This window comes from Haliotis rubra, unplaced genomic scaffold, assembly GCF_003918875.1.
Source record: "Haliotis rubra isolate DU_JTF1 unplaced genomic scaffold, ASM391887v1 Scf254, whole genome shotgun sequence".
Lineage (NCBI taxonomy): Eukaryota > Metazoa > Mollusca > Gastropoda > Lepetellida > Haliotidae > Haliotis > Haliotis rubra.
This window is the reverse complement of record NW_025766603.1, coordinates 1250373-1269566: the sequence shown is the minus strand read 5'-3', so window position 1 is coordinate 1269566 and position 19194 is coordinate 1250373. Positions and strand designations below refer to the sequence as shown.

At 40.9% G+C, this 19194-nt stretch overlaps 1 protein-coding gene and 1 long non-coding RNA gene across 2 annotated transcripts; one reads left to right on the top strand and one right to left on the bottom strand.

The window, feature by feature from the left end:
* Positions 1–714: 714 nt before the first annotated feature.
* LOC124279671 lies at positions 715–15732 on the top strand. Its single transcript, XR_006899439.1, has 3 exons — positions 715–868; positions 9613–9616; positions 15708–15732. It is a non-coding gene; the product is annotated as an uncharacterized LOC124279671 (long non-coding RNA).
* LOC124279670 lies at positions 11577–15034 on the bottom strand. The gene is made up of 2 exons (XM_046715514.1): positions 12547–15034; positions 11577–11606 (listed from the first exon to the last, which is right to left on the bottom strand). Exon 1 carries the CDS (start codon positions 14999–15001, stop codon positions 13487–13489), a length of 1515 nt encoding a protein of 504 aa, XP_046571470.1. The 5' UTR covers positions 15002–15034; the 3' UTR covers positions 11577–11606; positions 12547–13486.
* Positions 15733–19194: the final 3462 nt, after the last annotated feature.

Here is a 19194-nt window from a genome sequence, read left to right as displayed (position 1 = left end):
TGCAATATTTCAGCTATATTGAGTGAGTGTAGTTTTACACCGCACTCAACAATGTTCCAGCTATATTGCTGCGGTCTGTAAATAATCGAGACTGTACCAGGAAATCCAGTGATCAACAGCATGAGCATCGATCTGCGCAATTGGGAACCGATGACATGTGTCAACCAAGTCAGCGAGCCTGACCACCCGATCCCGTTAGTCGCCTCCTACCACAAGCATGGGTTACTGAAGATCAATTCTAACCAGGACCTTCACAGGTATTCAGCTATATAGCGACGAGAAAGGTTTTACATACATAATAAATACAAGTTGTTACAAATCCGCTCGTAGGACTTTAAAATAACTAGAGTACATGGGACGGGTGCAGACTTTTGTGAAATGGGGGCGCACAGTTCATTTTCACACTATTTCACGTGAGTTTCATGCCCCCGCCCCTTTCAGGACGGGGGCTCCTGCAAACCCCACCACCAGCACCACTCTTTTTCTTGCTGAGGGCGGCGTTAAAAAATACACTTGGAGATACATGCCATGTCTGGATTTGAGTGTGCTTACCGAAATAACTATACACACTTTGCTTAGGATCATATTAATACAATATGGATTCAACAGAAAACTATGATGTGGGGTCAAATTTGGTTTTAATATCTAAGATTATGACAGACAGACGGACATTTTATTCAGTAACAGGCCTATAAGATTATTTTAAGCATGGATCCTAGGTTTCAGTGTGTCATTTCATCTTGTGGATCTCATACCTGCTATTGACAGGTGTTGTGTACTTGTCAATGACTCGTTCCATGATTTGCAAAATGGCTGACTGGTGCCATAAAAACCATTGTTATGGTTACTCATGTCTCATGTGCATAATGTTAGATTAAAGTAACTGTTTGCCTAAAGACGGGTTACCATATTATTATTTATCCAGTTTTAAATGGATACAATTTCAAAATATAAATCTACGTTTTAGTAAAGTTGTGAATTTTGGTGATCCTTAGCAAAGTGTGAGTAGTATATATTGTTATATTGTTTCAGTTTCACGTTATATTCACTACCTGCACATTCTACACCCAACCAGGCATTGTGAACTTAAAACGTGATCTAGCATTTCAGTGCAGTGTGGTCTTAGAACTAAACAGTGGATCAGTCAATCATTTCTTTTGATCATGGTTGGTTGATTGGTTGGTTGTTTAACGCCTCACTCAGCAATGTTCCAGCTATTTGGCGGCGGTCTGTAATGGATTTACAACATGTTTATTTCTGGTGATTTACAACACAAGGTTTCTGGGCTACTGTTTGCCGTTTCATCAGGTGTCTGGTCGAGATTTGATTATTTACAGACCGCCGCCATACAGCTGGAATATTGTTAAGTGCAGCGTTATGAAGTGAGTGAGTGAGTATGGTTTTACGCCGCTTTTAGCAATATCCCAGCAATATCACGGCGGAGGACACCAGAAATGGGCTTCACACATTGTACCCATGGGGGGAATCGAGCCCGGGTCTTCAGGGTGACCAAAGGGGCAAGAAGTAGCCCAGAAACGCTGTGTTGTAAATAATAAAGAAGCTGTAAATCCATACTATACGTTGTTATGTTACCTTCTAACTTCTAAATGTCCATCAAGCATCTGGGTCTGGAAGGCGTTTCGTGGTTATATATGGGGCGGTGGGGTAGCCTAGTGGTTAAAGCGTTGGCTCGTCACGCCGAAGACCCGGGTTCGAATGTACAATGCGGTACAATGTGTGAAGGCCATTTCAGGTGTCCCCCGCCGTGATGTTGCTGGAATATTGCTAAAAGCGGTGTAAAAACCAAACTCAGTCAGTCAGTCAGTCGTGGTTATATACAAAATGAACTTGTTCTTTGGTGTGTCTTTTGTGCAAACCTATTACTTTATTTACATCATATTTCTGAATAGAAATGATTTAATGATACGTGGCAATTTAACAGCGAGTAAATGTATAAATGTTGGTTTACTAATAATCGGTAACGGTGCATGTTACATTTGAAGAACAACTTTAACAAATTAAATAACTTGGCCTTCATTGTTCATCCCTAATGTCCACTTCGTCATCAGTAACTGATCCGGCTGTCAATACTCTCCTAATGCATCCTACATTAACAGACACTTCTCATATAACGTATTAGCAAGATACTAGCTGCCAGACAAGAGTTAATGGTTAAATAAAAATAAATGGTTTCTGTATAATTTTCTCTTTCAAGACCTTATTTTTGGTGGCGTCGATGCTGATTTTCAGTGATTGAATCACATTTTAACGCGGTTTTGCTTTTAACGCCCATCTGTAAATTGATGTTATGTTTCAAGAATCATTGTTTATGACACAAGTATTTATTCGTCTCGATATTATGCTGTCCCATAATACCATATAGCATCAACTAAGGGGCTCAACTTTCGATGCACGTATTGTAATTTAACAAGGCATTGTTCGGGAGTTTCATTGGTACGCATTGCAAAATGAATCAGGAATTTCAATATTTTAACTTTATGCCATAGTTAAGGCGGTAGCTGCTGTTTGGTGTGCTGCGTCACAAATCATATACATGGACAATGTCACAGAGTTCAGATTAAGACCTTTTGCGGGCCTTGTCTTCAGTGAATGAAAGTATCTAAGTTATGGGCGTTGAGTAGTACTGTAGTCATCTATGAGTAGTACTGTAAGCAGCTTTGCACCGCTTTTTAGCAATATTCCAGCAAAATCACGGCGGCGTATTCCACACATTGTACCCATATGGGAAATTGAACCCGGGTCTTCAGCGTGACCAGCGAACACTTTACCCACTGGGATACCCCACTGCCCCTCTAAAAATGGAGAGTACTCTCCTGTTGTTCTACTGTGCCCATGTATGCCTAGGCCTGGCCTAATGTGCTATATAGGACCCTCCAGTACGTCTATCCGTAAATTGACAATGTTGTTAGCAATAGGTCTGGTGACACTTCCATCGACAATATCGATCATTGAAGACTGCCTGCATTCAGAATATATAAGTCATGTCATGAATGTCACTACTATTAATTTCATTTGTGATGCCTTGATATTCCTTTACAAACAAATATTGGACTTAATGCTATTGGTCCTGACGTCACACAACGTTTTAAGGGAACCAAGTAAATAAGCCTGTCTGGACCAAGTAAATAACCTTGTCTGGACCAAGTAAATAACCTTGTCTGGACCAAGTAAATGCGACCTTGTCTGGACCAAGTAAATAACCTTTGTCTGGACCAAGTAAATAACCTTGTCTGGACCAAGTAAATAACCTTGTCTGGACCAAGTAAATAACCTTGTCTGGACCAAGTAAATAACCTTGTCTGGACCAAGTAAATAACCTTGTCTGGACCAAGTAAATAACCTTGTCTGGACCAAGTAAATAAATGGACCTTGTCTGGACCAAGTAAATAACCTTGTCTGGACCAAGTAAATAACCTTGTCTGGACCAAGTAAATAACCTTGTCTGGACCAAGTAAATAACCTTGTCTGGACCAAGTAAATAACCTTGTCTGGACCAAGTAAATAACCTTGTCTGGACCAAGTAAATAACCTTGTCTGGACCAAGTAAATAACCTTGTCTGTACCAAGTAAATAACCTTGTCTGGACCAAGTAAATAACCTTGTCTGGACCAAGTAAATAACCTTGTCTGGACCAAGTAAATAACCTTGTCTGTAACCTGGACCAAGTAAATAACCTTGTCTGGACCAAGTAAATAACCTTGTCTGGACCAAGTAAATAACCTTGTCTGGACCAAGTAAATAACCTTGTCTGGACCAAGTAAATAACCTTGTCTGGACCAAGTAAATAACCTTGTCTGGACCAAGTAAATAACCTTGTCTGGACCAAGTAAATAACCTTGTCTGGACCAAGTAAATAACCTTGTCTGGACCAAGTAAATAAATAACCTTGTCTGGACCAAGTAAATAACCTTGTCTGGACCAAGTAAATAACCTTGTCTGGACCAAGTAAATAACCTTGTCTGGACCAAGTAAATAACCTTGTCTGGACCAAGTAAATAACCTTCTGTAAATAACTGTCTGACCAAGTAAATAACCTTGTCTGGACCAAGTAAATAACCTTGTCTGGACCAAGTAAATAACCTTGTCTGGACCAAGTAAATAACCTTGTCTGGACCAAGTAAATAACCTTGTCTGGACCAACTAAATAACCTTGTCTGGACCAAGTAAATAACCTTGTCTGGACCAAGTAAATAACCTTGTCTGGACCAAGTAAATAACCTTGTCTGGACCAAGTAAAACCTAACCTTGTCTGGACCAAGTAAATAACCTTGTCTGGACCAAGTAAATAACCTTGTCTGGACCAAGTAAATAACCTTGTCTGGACCAAGTAAATAACCTTGTCTGGACCAAGTAAATAACCTTGTCTGGACCAAGTAAATAACCTTGTCTGAACCAAGTAAATAACTGGACCAAGTAAATAACCTGGACCAAGTAAATAACCTTGTCTGACCAAGTAAATAACCTTGTCTGGACCAAGTAAATAACCTTGTCTGGACCAAGTAAATAACCTAACCCTTGTCTGGACCAAGTAAATAACCTGTCTGGACCAAGTAAATAACCTTGTCTGGACCAAGTAAATAACCTTGTCTGGACCAAGTAAATAACCTTGTCTGGACCAAGTAAATAACCTTGTCTGGACCAAGTAAATAACCTTGTCTGGACCAAGTAAATAACCCTTGTCTGGACCAAGTAAATAACCTTGTCTGGACCAAGTAAATAACCTTGTCTGGACCAAGTAAATAACCTTGTCTGGACCAAGTAAATAACCTTGTCTGGACCAAGTAAATAACCTTGTCTGGACCAAGTAAATAACCTTGTCTGGACCAAGTAAATAACCTTGTCTGGACCAAGTAAATAACCTTGTCTGGACCAAGTAAATAACCTTGTCTGGACCAAGTAAATAACCTTGTCTGGACCAAGTAAATAACCTTGTCTGGACCAAGTAAATAACCTTGTCTGGACCAAGTAAATAACCTTGTCTGGACCAAGTAAGTAAATAACCTTGTCTGGACCAAGTAAATAACCTTGTCTGGACCAAGTAAATAACCTTGTCTGGACCAAATAAAATAACCTTGTCTGGACCAAGTAAATAACCTTGTCTGACCAAAAATAACCTTGTCTGGACCAAGTAAATAACCTTGTCTGGACCAAGTAAATAACCTTTGTCTGGACCAAGTAAATAACCTTGTCTGGACCAAGTAAATAACCCTGTCTGGACCAAATAAATAACCCAAGTCTGGACCAAGTAAATAACCTTGTCTGGACCAAGTAAATAACCTTGTCTGGACCAAGTAAATAACCTTGTCTGGACCAAGTAAATAACCTTGTCTGGACCAAGTAAATAACCAAGTAAATGTCTGGACCAAGTAAATAACCTTGTCTGGACCAAGTAAATAACCTTGTCTGGACCAAGTAAATAACCCAAGTCTCTGACCAAGTAAATAACCTTGTCTGGACCAAGTAAATAACCTTGTCTGGACCAAGTAAATAACCTTGTCTGGACCAAGTAAATAACCTTGTCTGGACCAACTAAATAACCTTGTCTGGTTACCAAGTAAATAACCTTGTCTGAACCAAGGAACATCATTTATTGTTCACAAAATTCAAACTATGCAAATTCAGAAGTCCTGGAGAACACGAAGATCGTTAGTCATGATTGGGTACCCAGGATTGGCTAAATTAATTTGCATAAATTGATCATCAAACTTACTTTACATGTGTTTTGTAAACAAAGTGTTACTGGAAATATATTTCACATACGTTTTATCTGTATTATATTGTGACAAAACAACACAATATGGCCATTATACTTGAATACCACCTTGTCATCTAAGTTACCGTAACATACCGTATCTATATAGAAATTTAGGCACAATAATGGTGAAATGTTGCTATTCTATTACACAGAGTTACATTAAAAGATACAAAACAAATGAACTGTTCTTCGTTTCATTCATTATTTAAAGTACAGACAGTACACAAGTACAGTGAAAATTCATCCAAACTGTAATCACGTTACCTGTTTAGTTTGATGTAGAATAGCAACAATGATAAGCCAATTCAAAGCAAATAAGCATTTAATGTTTAGAAGAGTTCATGCCATAACTTTAGATCCATAAAACTGTCTTACCTGAGTAGCCCTGATAATGTGTGATCAGTTCTACACAGGTTCTACTCTTGCACATTTCAATCCCGCAACTGAACAAAATGTCCGTCATGCCATGTGCTTTTGGCGCTTGTATGACTGCGCCATTATTACTTCTGGAACCAGTGCACGGTCAGTGCCAAAGGTACGTAACTATTGTGTGCGATCCGTGAAAAATATGATGCTCCTTTGGAAATGAGGTCACGTAAATTACATAACGTAGATTACACAGACGTCCTTCAGCACCTACCAAACGTTTAAAGTGTAAAGAAAGAGGTGAGGTGAAATTGGATTTAACATCGTGCTTGAGAATATTTCGCTCATATGACGACGTGCATGCGTGTGTATGTGTATGTGCAGCTGCTTGTACTAGCCAAGACTTTTTATAGTGCTAGCCCACTGAGATACCATGCCGCAGCGAAGCATGGATACCCCACTCAGACACATTATACTGACTCCGAGCCGACCAGTCCTTGTTGTACCCATTAATGCCGAGCGCCAGGCAGGGACCAACAAGTACCATATTTTAACGTCCTTTGGTATGACACGGTCGGGGATCGAACCCGCGACCTTCCGCTCTCCGGTGTAAAGAAAGAGCACCTTCTTCACTTACTTATTACAACTGAATTGGTCCGTTCATTTTAAAACCCTTTTGGTGGCACTGAATGTACAGTTTTTGTCTTATGGTGGTCAAGTAGATTACATCCTAAACCTTTAAACCTGTGAAGCATCATGGTGAGAAATCGGCTGAAATTTAGTGGCTATGAGATTGATATGGTATTGTCCCCACATAAAACTGTAAATAAGAAATACTATTTAATGAATACATGTAATTTACGTAATAATTATATGGTCATTTTCATGGGGTAACGTAGATTACACATTTTGGGAGACATCATATTAAACATAAATTCGAAAACAAATAAACCGTATGAAGATATGTTCTGGCTTTCTGGGTTTGGACGAAAGGGACAATACCTTATGTCGAAAATGTAATCTGTGTTGTTCACACTACATGACTATTTACTTTGAAATATTCACTCAAAATGTTATACTATCATTGGAGACATGCACATTTTGGTGAATTTGACCAAAGTTTACCCTGAGTCACATACAGGAATAACAGATCATTAACAATTTCGACGTCTCGGATACCTACCAAGCCTGTCGCCTAATATAAACATGAAATGAACAGGTGAAATGAATAACGAATAACGAAAAACGAACCCACTGCTAACTTCAGGCTGCTGATGAACGGATCTTTATCGAGATCTTCCCACAGGTAAAGTCGACGTTCCGGGGAATGGAAAGGAAGTACGACGCTAAACCGGTGTAGATCTGCGTCATGGTCGACCCTATAGTTTTTGGTCATCTCGGCCTTGAGCCGGGTTTCGTATCTCCCGTACAGCTTATCGATGTCATCGGGAGGCATTTTCTAAATTTTATCGGGAGTGTGGTCGCCGCCCAAGTATTGTTTGGCTTTGCCGCCGACCGCCAGCGCCACCAGTCTATCTCGCTTGTCGTCGCTCTTATCATCCGGCGACAAAACATTTGTTCGAGCAGTTCGTTGCACTCCATGTTATAATGTAAACAAGTGATTTTAATTCTAATAATATAATACCCCATGCACACAAAACATAGCGAGATAAAAGTTAAGTTACACACGATGAGGATTTCAAAGTCAACATTTAATATAAAACCATATCAACATTATATAACTGACATGAAAACAACATAAGCGAGGGACCAGGAAAGTGCCGATTCGCGGTCATAGTGACCAGGAAGTTGGCTGGGGATTCAAAAGTGGTATGCACACTAGCGGAGAGATAAGGGCCTGACATAACTGAGTCTTTTGTTGGAAGTGATCTCGTACCCTGTTGTGTACACTACTTCATCAGTTATGTCGACACTTGCACCATCAGTTATACCTAAACCTGGATCATCAGTTATGTCGACACTTGCACCATCAGTTATACCTCTAAACCTGGATCATCAGTTCTACCTACACCTGATCATCACCTACCTAAACCTGGATCATCAGTTCTACCTAAACCTGGATCATCAGTTATATCTAAACGTGGATCATCAGTTATATCTAAACGTGGATCATCAGTTATATCTAAACGTGGATCATCAGTTATATCTAAACCTGGATCATCAGTTATATCTGAACCTTGGTCATCAGTTATACCTAAACCTGGACCATCAGTTATATCAAAACCTGGATCATCAGTTATACCTAAACCTGGATCATCAGTTATACCTAAACGTGGACCATCAGTTATACCTAAACCTGGACCATCAGTTATATCTAAACCTGGATCATCAGTTATATCTAAACCTGGACCATCAGTTATATCTAAACCTGGATCATCAGTTATATCTAAACCTGGATCATCAGTTATATCTAAACGTGGACCATCAGTTATATCTAAACCTGGATCATCAGTTATACCTAAGCCTGGACCATCAGTTATACCTAAACCTGGACCATCAGTTATACCTAAACCTGGATCATCAGTTATACCTAAACCTGGATCATCAGTTATATCTAAACCTGGACCATCAGTTATATCTAAACCTGGATCATCAGTTATACCTAAACCTGGACCATTAGTTTTACCTAAACGTGGACCATCAGTTATACCTAAACCTGGATCATCAGTTATATCTAAACCTTGATCATCAGTTATACCTAAGCCTGGATCATCAGTTATATCTAAACCTGGATCATGTTATATCTAAACGTGGACCATCAGTTATATCTAAACCTGGATCATCAGTTATACCTAAACCTGGATCATCAGTTATATCGAAACGTGAACCATCAGTTATATCTAAACCTGGAGCATCTGTTATATCTAAACCTGGAGCATCAGTTATTTGTAAACCTGGATCATCAGTTATGTCGAAACCTGGAGCATCAGTTATATCTAAACCTGGACCATCATTTATACCAAATTGAATATCTAATATAGTTTAAACTAAATAATATAACATTATATACAAGCATTTCATGATGTCACATACGTTATACACAGCTAACGATTTATGGATCAAACATACGGTCTCCGTAGTCCAGCATAGGGTTGACCCTAACTCAGATCATAACCAATACACGTGTCCCCAATGGGTGGAAATCGTAATGTCAGTTCATCTATCCAGGAATTATGAACAAATTCAGCAAACGTTGATGATCATTTCTCCAATTGGTTAGCGGTACCCGGTGAAAGTTTCAACATAGTGTTCAACGACGTGGTGCTTCTGGACACGACAAATAACACCACATGGCGGTACGTCCTTTGAAAGAAACATTACAGAAGTTGGTTCCGAGTAACATCATGCTTTCGAATATCAGCGTCAGTGTCAACACTTAGGCTTCAGACATGAGAATGATCCGACTTTGCGGCACATTCGCAGAAGGCGCTGCAATTAGGTGTGCAGAGTGACGTCCCTTGGACACGCCAGGACCTATGACTGATTGGTTCGTCCTGATTCCAGGTCTGTGGGCACCATACACACGCATAATGGGTTTCACTAAAATGGTAAACATCCTCATATCTGTATTATTGCAGATTTACTGGCCCGACTGGATATTTACTAGCCACGGGCTAGTGGGCCAGTGGCTATTTCGCACTCTGCTTCGGGCGTACAAGTCGTCTTTAACTCGAACACTTTCCAAATCGACGGTAAAGCAAACTCATTGATTTTAACAATCGATATTTCTTTTCAGTGTTACAATATCCATTTCTTCCAGTGATAATTTCAACGAGCGGCGTATCAGTGTCTGCGTATGTGCATTCAGGAAATAACTATTTTGTCGCCACAACATCTTTGACTTAGACAAACTGGACTGACTAACAGATAGGTACTTTAGCGCTGCTAAGACTCGGCACGAATGAATCATCTGGGATGTAAGATATGGTGTCCTCAACGTCCTTTGGTATGACACGGTCGGGGATCGAACCCGCGACCTTCCGCTCTCCGGTGTAAAGAAAGAGCACCTTCTTCACTTACTTATTACAACTGAATTGGTCCGTTCATTTTAAAACCCTTTTGGTGGCACTGAATGTACAGTTTTTGTCTTATGGTGGTCAAGTAGATTACATCCTAAACCTTTTAAACCTGTGAAGCATCATGGTGAGAAATCGGCTGAAATTTAGTGGCTATGAGATTGATATGGTATTGTCCCCACATAAAACTGTAAATAAGAAATACTATTTAATGAATACATGTAATTTACGTAATAATTATATGGTCATTTTCATGGGGTAACGTAGATTACACATTTTGGGAGACATCATATTAAACATAAATTCGAAAACAAATAAACCGTATGAAGATATGTTCTGGCTTTCTGGGTTTGGACGAAAGGGACAATACCTTATGTCGAAAATGTAATCTGTGTTGTTCACACTACATGACTATTTACTTTGAAATATTCACTCAAAATGTTATACTATCATTGGAGACATGCACATTTTGGTGAATTTGACCAAAGTTTACCCTGAGTCACATACAGGAATAACAGATCATTAACAATTTCGACGTCTCGGATACCTACCAAGCCTGTCGCCTAATATAAACATGAAATGAACAGGTGAAATGAATAACGAATAACGAAAAACGAACCCACTGCTAACTTCAGGCTGCTGATGAACGGATCTTTATCGAGATCTTCCCACAGGTAAAGTCGACGTTCCGGGGAATGGAAAGGAAGTACGACGCTAAACCGGTGTAGATCTGCGTCATGGTCGACCCTATAGTTTTTGTCATCTCGGCCCTGAGCCGGGTTTCGTATCTCCCGTACAGCTTATCGATGTCATCGGGAGGCATTTTCTAAATTTTATCGGGAGTGTGGTCGCCGCCCAAGGATTGTTTGGCTTTGCCGCCGACCGCCAGCGCCACCAGTCTATCTCGCTTGTCGTCGCTCTTATCATCCGGCGACACCAACATTTGTTCGAGCAGTTCGTTGCACTCCATGTTATAATGTAACAAGTGACTTTTTAATTCTAATAATATAATACCCCATGCACACAAAACATAGCGAGATAAAAGTTAAGTTACACACGATGAGGATTTCAAAAGTCAACATTTAATATAAAACCATATCAACATTATATAACTGACATGAAAACAACATAAGCGAGGGACCAGGAAAGTGCCGATTCGCGGTCATAGTGACCAGGAAGTTGGCTGGGGATTCAAAAGTGGTATGCACACTAGCGGAGAGAGATAAGGGCCTGACATAACTGAGTCTTTTGTTGGAAGTGATCTCGTACCCCTGTTGTGTACACTACTTCATCAGTTATGTCGACACTTGCACCATCAGTTATACCTAAACCTGGATCATCAGTTATGTCGACACTTGCACCATCAGTTATACCTAAACCTGGATCATCAGTTCTACCTACACCTGGATCATCAGTTCTACCTAAACCTGGATCATCAGTTCTACCTAAACCTGGATCATCAGTTATATCTAAACGTGGATCATCAGTTATATCTAAACGTGGATCATCAGTTATATCTAAACGTGGATCATCAGTTATATCTAAACGTGGATCATCAGTTATATCTAAACCTGGATCATCAGTTATATCTGAACCTTGGTCATCAGTTATACCTAAACCTGGACCATCAGTTATATCAAAACCTGGATCATCAGTTATACCTAAACCTGGATCATCAGTTATACCTAAACGTGGACCATCAGTTATACCTAAACCTGGACCATCAGTTATATCTAAACCTGGATCATCAGTTATATCTAAACCTGGACCATCAGTTATATCTAAACCTGGATCATCAGTTATATCTAAACCTGGATCATCAGTTATATCTAAACCTGGACCATCAGTTATATCTAAACCTGGATCATCAGTTATACCTAAACCTGGACCATCATCAGTTATACCTAAACCTGGACCATCAGTTATACCTAAACCTGGATCATCAGTTATACCTAAACCTGGATCATCAGTTATATCCTAAACCTGGACCATCAGTTATATCTAAACCTGGATCATCAGTTATACCTAAACCTGGACCATTAGTTATACCTAAACGTGGACCATCAGTTATACCTAAACCTGGATCATCAGTTATATCTAAACCTTGATCATCAGTTATATCTAAACCTGGATCATCAGTTATATCTAAACCTGGATCATCAGTTATATCTAAACGGACCATCAGTTATATCTAAAACCTTGGACCATCAGTTATATCTAAACCTGGATCATCAGTTATACCTAAACCTGGATCATCAGTTATATCGAAACGTGAACCATCAGTTATATCTAAACCTGGAGCATCTGTTATATCTAAACCTGGAGCATCAGTTATTTGTAAACCTGGATCATCAGTTATGTCGAAACCTGGAGCATCAGTTATATCTAAACCTGGACCATCATTTATACCAAATTGAATATCTAATATAGTTTAAACTAAATAATATAACATTATATACAAGCATTTCATGATGTCACATACGTTATACACAGCTAACGATTTATGGATCAAACATACGGTCTCCGTAGTCCAGCATAGGGTTGACCCTAACTCAGATCATAACCACACGTGTCCCCAATGGGTGGAAATCGTAATGTCAGTTCATCTATCCAGGAATTATGAACAAATTCAGCAAACGTTGATGATCATTTCTCCAATTGGTTAGCGGTACCCGGTGAAAGTTTCAACATAGTGTTCAACGACGTGTGGTGCTTCTGGACACGACAAATAACACCACATGGCGGTACGTCCTTGAAAGAAACATTACAGAAGTTGGTTCCGAGTAACATCATGCTTTCGAATATCAGCGTCAGTGTCAACACTTAGGCTTCAGACATGAGAATGATCCGACTTTGGTGGCACATTCGCAGAAGGCGCTGCAATTAGGTGTGCAGAGTGACGTCCCTTGGACACGCCAGGAGCCTATGACTGATTGGTTCGTCCTGATTCCAGGTCTGTGGGCACCATACACACGCTAATGGGTTTCACTAAAATGGTAAACATCTCATATCTGTATTATTGCAGATTTACTGGCCCGACTGGATATTTACTAGCCACGGGCTAGTGGGCCAGTGGCTATTTCGCACTCTGCTTCGGGCGTACAAGTCGTCTTTAACTCGAACACTTTCCAAATCGACGGTAAAGCAAACTCATTGATTTTAACAATCGATATTTCTTTTCAGTGTTACAATATCCATTTCTTCCAGTGATAATTTCAACGAGCGGCGTATCAGTGTCTGCGTATGTGCATTCAGGAAATAACTATTTTGTCGCCACAACATCTTTGACTTAGACAAACTGGACTGACTAACAGATAGGTACTTTAGCGCTGCTAAGACTCGGCACGAATGATTCATCTGGGATGTAAGATATGGTGTCCTCATTGGCGTAACAGTAGCTGCAGTTGGTGACACAGTGCCCGTTGATGATGCGGTTGCTGTCGGATCGTTGTATTGTCACATTACCGTAGCCACTTCTTACAACCCATTGTATTTCAGGGGCGACAACTAGGCCGGTTAGACCAGTGTCTATTCTGAATTGTCTCCCCTTGTTTCCGGTACAGGAAGAGTCTAAGCTACAGTCAAAGGCTCCAGCGTATTCGGCGACTTCGCAGTTGCTGTCGTTAGCAAATGTATGGTCTGTGAGACCATTGTATTCTGTGGTCATTGTATCAGTATCGTCAATTAGGATCTTGTTGTAGCGGAGAGAGACACACGATTCGAACTGGTCATTTCTGCAGCTGGTATCTGAATAGTTGGAGAACGTTTCACGTGGTAAAGTGACATAGTGTTGTGGGGTCCCAGAGTTCATCCCACGACAGAATATCTTCACGGACACGTTGTTGAATATCTGGGGAAATAGCCAGTACTCACCGTCACCATTGAGCGTGCTACAGTTTCGGACTTCCCCGCATGACCGCACCATTCGACACGTCATCGTCGACCATGTTCCATTCGATAGACACGTGACCTTCCCCATCTGGGCTGTAGGAGGTGAACACGTGATGTTGGGGCTGGAGCCGACTGGCCATAGGTCAGTATGATCGATTGATTCTCTGATGGAGTGAAGGATTGTCGGTAGACCCTGGCATCCAATCTCACAGCTGAAGTTGGACCACGTTCCATCTGCCTGGCAAACAGCTTCACCGCTCTTCAGATACCCAGCTGCGCAGCTGTAGCCCAAAGTTGAACCAATTTCATATTTGGTTGTGTTGGGTGAGACGACACCATTGGTTAATCTTGGAGGATCACTGCACTCACTTTGACAAATAGTTCCGGTGCCCTGAACCCAGTTGCCCTGAAATCCCGTGCCCTGAATCCCGGTGCCCAGAACCTTACACACTGAGTTGTCAGGACATGAGTGGTTCTGACATTCTCCCGCGAGTCTTCCTGGCCACTGGTCAATGTCACTGACCACGCTGTTCTGAACACCTACAATATTGCTGGCCACACTGCCAAACGATGATAGCTCATTCAGCTGACATTCCGACTTTCCTAGATCCACGTTGAATGACCTGCACCGTCGTCTCAGTAGACATTGTCTCCCACAGCTGATGACGCCAGTGTTCGGTAAAGTGAGAAATTTCGACCCCAGGAGAACGGTATCTTTCTGAACAGTGCTGATGCTATTAAGGTCCGTACAAAAATGTCCACTACACAGAGGTAGCATATGGAACAGTAAGACTGTTAAATCCTTCAAAGACATCTTGGAATGGTTGTCATGGTGTCTTCGGAGATCCAGATCTTCTAAACGCAAGAGAGTTGTGAATTTGTACTCGATTGATATGTCTATCAAGCATGCACCAGCACTGTAAACACACATAACAACAAACACAAGGGACCATGGTATGATCCGCGCTCTGTTGCATGTACTCAGTGGATGTGTTCGAGTTTATTGATTATTTAAAAACGCAAGATGATCATCAACGTCTAGAGATGATGCATGCACTCGGCCCACCGCAATTGCGATGTCTCATTTCCATTTTGTTCTAATTATACTGACATCGAACCGGGAGAATTCAAACACAGGTGTCTTGTGTCAAGAATTATTCATTGGAAAACTTCGTGATTTGGGTACCAGAACTTGGAGACAGAATGAGTGAACTGGGTTTAGCACAAAATTTAGCATAGCTTCAGCTTAATGCAGGCGTCGTCAGCCTTATGATTAAGACATAAAGAGTGGGTTCTTTACATTGAAGCCTGTGGGATCGAGCCCAGATCACATGAATGAAGAGCCAAGCATATATCCACGACACTACCTTCCTCCCCTTGTGTAGCAACAGTGAGTGAATATGGGTTCAACATTGTACCCGTGTTGGGAATCGAACCCGGATCTTAAGCGTCACGAGCGAAAGCTTTAACCACGAGACTACCCTACCGTCCCTGTGTGGCAACAATGCAAGTGAACATGTGTGGGGATTCGAACTCAGAACCGGAAGGCATTAACCACTGGGCCAACCTGTTGTACTAAGGTATAAAAGAAAAAGGCATCGTTAATTGCTTTTCTTGGCATTATCCGGAAGGGTGAGTGAGTGAGTTTAGTTTTACGCCGCACTCAGCAATATTCCAGCTATATGGCGGCGGTCTGTAAATAATCGAGTCTGGACCAGACAATCCAATGATCAACAGCATGAGCATCGATCTACGCAATTGGGAACCGATGACATGTGTCAACCAAGTCAGCGAGCCTGACCACCTGATCCCGTTAGTCGCCTCTTACAAGCATGGGTTACTGAAGATCAATATTCTAACCCGGATCTTCACGGGTCTTATCCGGAAGAAAGTGAAACGCAAATTCGTGTATGTGTACTCAGAGCTGTATCACCATTCTCATGAGGTTAACGTCAGTGTCATCATAACTTCGGATATAATCCCAATCGGAAGTTATTTCGAGGGTTTTCTGATTAGACTCCCCCACCCCAGTGTTTAAATCTCCCAAAATTACAAGCCAGACAGCCGGACTGGTAACTTTAAAAAATTACCAGTCCGGATAAAAATTGCCTGTCCGGTTTTCAACAATGAAAAAAAATCAGGTTTCTGAATAATTTACTGTTTGTAGGCATCGCAACGAACAACATAGCACTAACAGGCAATGCCCCGAGTTTAGGTAAACTGAAAGTACATGTGCTGTGATTTTGGGACCGTTCATAATTTATGGCTGGGGGTGATGATGAGTTTAGGTGTGTGTGGGGAGATGTTGACAAAAATCTCGACCCGTGGAGAACGGTATCTTTCTGAAAAGTGCTGATGCTATTAAGGTCCGTACAAGAATGTCCACTACACAGAGGTAGCACATGGAACAGTAAGACTGTTCAATCCTTCAAAGACATCTTGGAATGGTTGTCATGGTGTCTTCGGAGATCCAGATCTTCTAAACGCAGGAGAGTTGTGAATTTGTACTCGATTGATATGTCTATCATTATACTGACATCGAACCGGGAGAATTCAAACACAGGTGTCTTGTGTCAGCAGAATTATTCATTGGAAAACTTCGTGATTTGGGTACCAGAACTTGGTTACCTTTGGAGACAGAATGAGTGAACTGGGTTTAGCACAAAATTTAGCATAGCTTCAGCTTAATGCAGGCGTCGTCAGCCTTATGATTAAGACATCAAAGAGTGGGTTCTTTACATTGAAGCCTGTGGGATCGAGCCCAGATCACATGAATGAAGAGCCAAGCATATATACACGACACTACCTTCCTCCCCCTTGTGTAGCAACAGTGAGTGAATATGGGTTCAACATTGTACCCATGTTGGGAATCGAACCCGGATCTTAAGTGTCACGTGACAAAATTTAAAAACGATGCTTAAACATAATGGGAATAGTGGGGGCCGTGGGCGGTCATTGATTTTGTACATTACATGCCGCTTGGTGGGTGTCACATACTTTCTACATATTCACGTTGCACGTGCTTCTCAGATCAGCATCACACCCCATCAATTATGAACTATCTCTTAGATAATAGTGTTGAAAACAAAATATTGTAATATCATTCAGGCTGAAAGGCAAGGAGGGAATGTGTCGGATATATAACTTCCATCACAGAGAATGAAAGGCGGGAAGGGCGTATATCGGATATATAAATAGAAGAGGCCAAACCCTTTCCACGTCCATAAGTAATCTCTACTAAAAGCATGTATTTTGCAGAGTCGATTGTACAACTCTGACTATATCATGAGCATGTATTTGTTTCAGCAGTATTTCAGGTGTGCGATGTTGTTGGTAAACAGTCATTGATTGTCATCATACGACATCACACAGAATGAAAGTCGGGAAGGGTATATATCGGATATATAACTTACACCTCACAGAATGAAAGCCGGGAAGGGTCTATCGGATATATAACTTACACCTCACAGAATGAAAGGCGGGAAGGGTATATATCGGATATATAACTTACACCTCACAGAATGAAAGCCGGGAAGGGTCTATCGGATATATAACTTACACCTCACAGAATGAAAGCCGGGAAGGGTCTATCGGATATATAACTTACACCTCACAGAATGAAAGCCGGGAAGGGTCTATCGGATATATAACTTACACCTCACAGAATGAAAGGCGGGAAGGGTCTATCGGATATATAACTTACACCTCACAGAATGAAAGCCGGGAAGGGTCTATCGGATATATAACTTACACCTCACAGAATGAAAGCCGGGAAGGGTCTATCGGATATATAACTTACACCACACGGAATGAAAGGCGGGAAGGGAATATATCGGATATATAACTTACACCACACGGAATGAAAGGCGGGAAGGGTATATCGGATATACAACACTTTTTTCAAACCTGTATTCATTAGTGTGTGGTATAATTTTACAGTCTTAAGGACCTGGTGTTCAATGTATCGGGCTCTTGCTACCTTTCTTAGGAATTTACTTTAGATATAGTTGTTGCAATTTTACTAAAGTATAAAACACGTGCAAAACCCGACTTAATCGTTAATTGTGTGCGTGCGTGCGTGCAATTTGTCCAATTGTTTCAAACGACCTCCTATATCTTTTGGCACGTGAGGAATGATCGCGGCGGGATATTTGTGGAAGAGAAGACTAAGCAGATAATTTAATAAAAATAATCCCCCAAATATTAATAATCTCTAACTTATGGTAGGCAGCCATGTGTTTAAAAGCTCGGCATGCCGAGCACAACGTTCCAAAGGAAAATACATAAAGTTATTACAGTTTTAGATGATGTTAAGTGGTGTTTTGGAGTATAGGTGGCATGTATGCATTTGACAAGTTCATTTTACCGGACGTGGGTACAGTAAGCACGAAACTGATTGATATCTTTCGACATTACAAGCTGATTACCTCCATTCGTTTGTCGTTTTCCTGACTGATCACACTTGCCGTTACAAGTTGATTACCTCCCTTTGTTTGTCGTTTTCAGTTACTAGTATCTGTTAAAACTCGTAGAGAATTATCTGACGTAAGTATCCCCACAATGTGGTGGGTAATAGACGTCTTGCTCGTTTCACACATACACACCTAAAATTATAAAAGAAAAATAAGGAATATTCGATCTTTTAAATACCCGTGAAGGTCCGGATTAGAATGAGCCTTCAGGAACCCATGCTTGTCGTAAGAGGCGACTAACGGGATCGGGTGGTCTGGCTAGCTGGCATGGTTGACACATGTCATCGTATCCCAATTGCGCAGATCGATGTTCATGCTGTTGATCACTGGATTGTCTGGTCCAGACTCGATTATTTACAGATTGCCGCCACATGGCTGGACTATTGCTGAGTGCGGCGTAAAACTAAAGTCACTCTCTCCCTCGATCTTTTATAGACCTTCAAAATGGCTATAAGCAAATAATTATCAAAGTGCACGCATACCTACAGTTTGATCGTCTTAATGTCTTTTTTGTGTGTGTTTGTTGTAGTAATGAGCCAATTAACGAAGTAATGTGATACCACTGAAAACAATATGAGATGACATGACATGACAAGACAAAAATACATCTTTCACGCTTCTTTCATTTCAGAAACAGAAAATGGTTTCACTC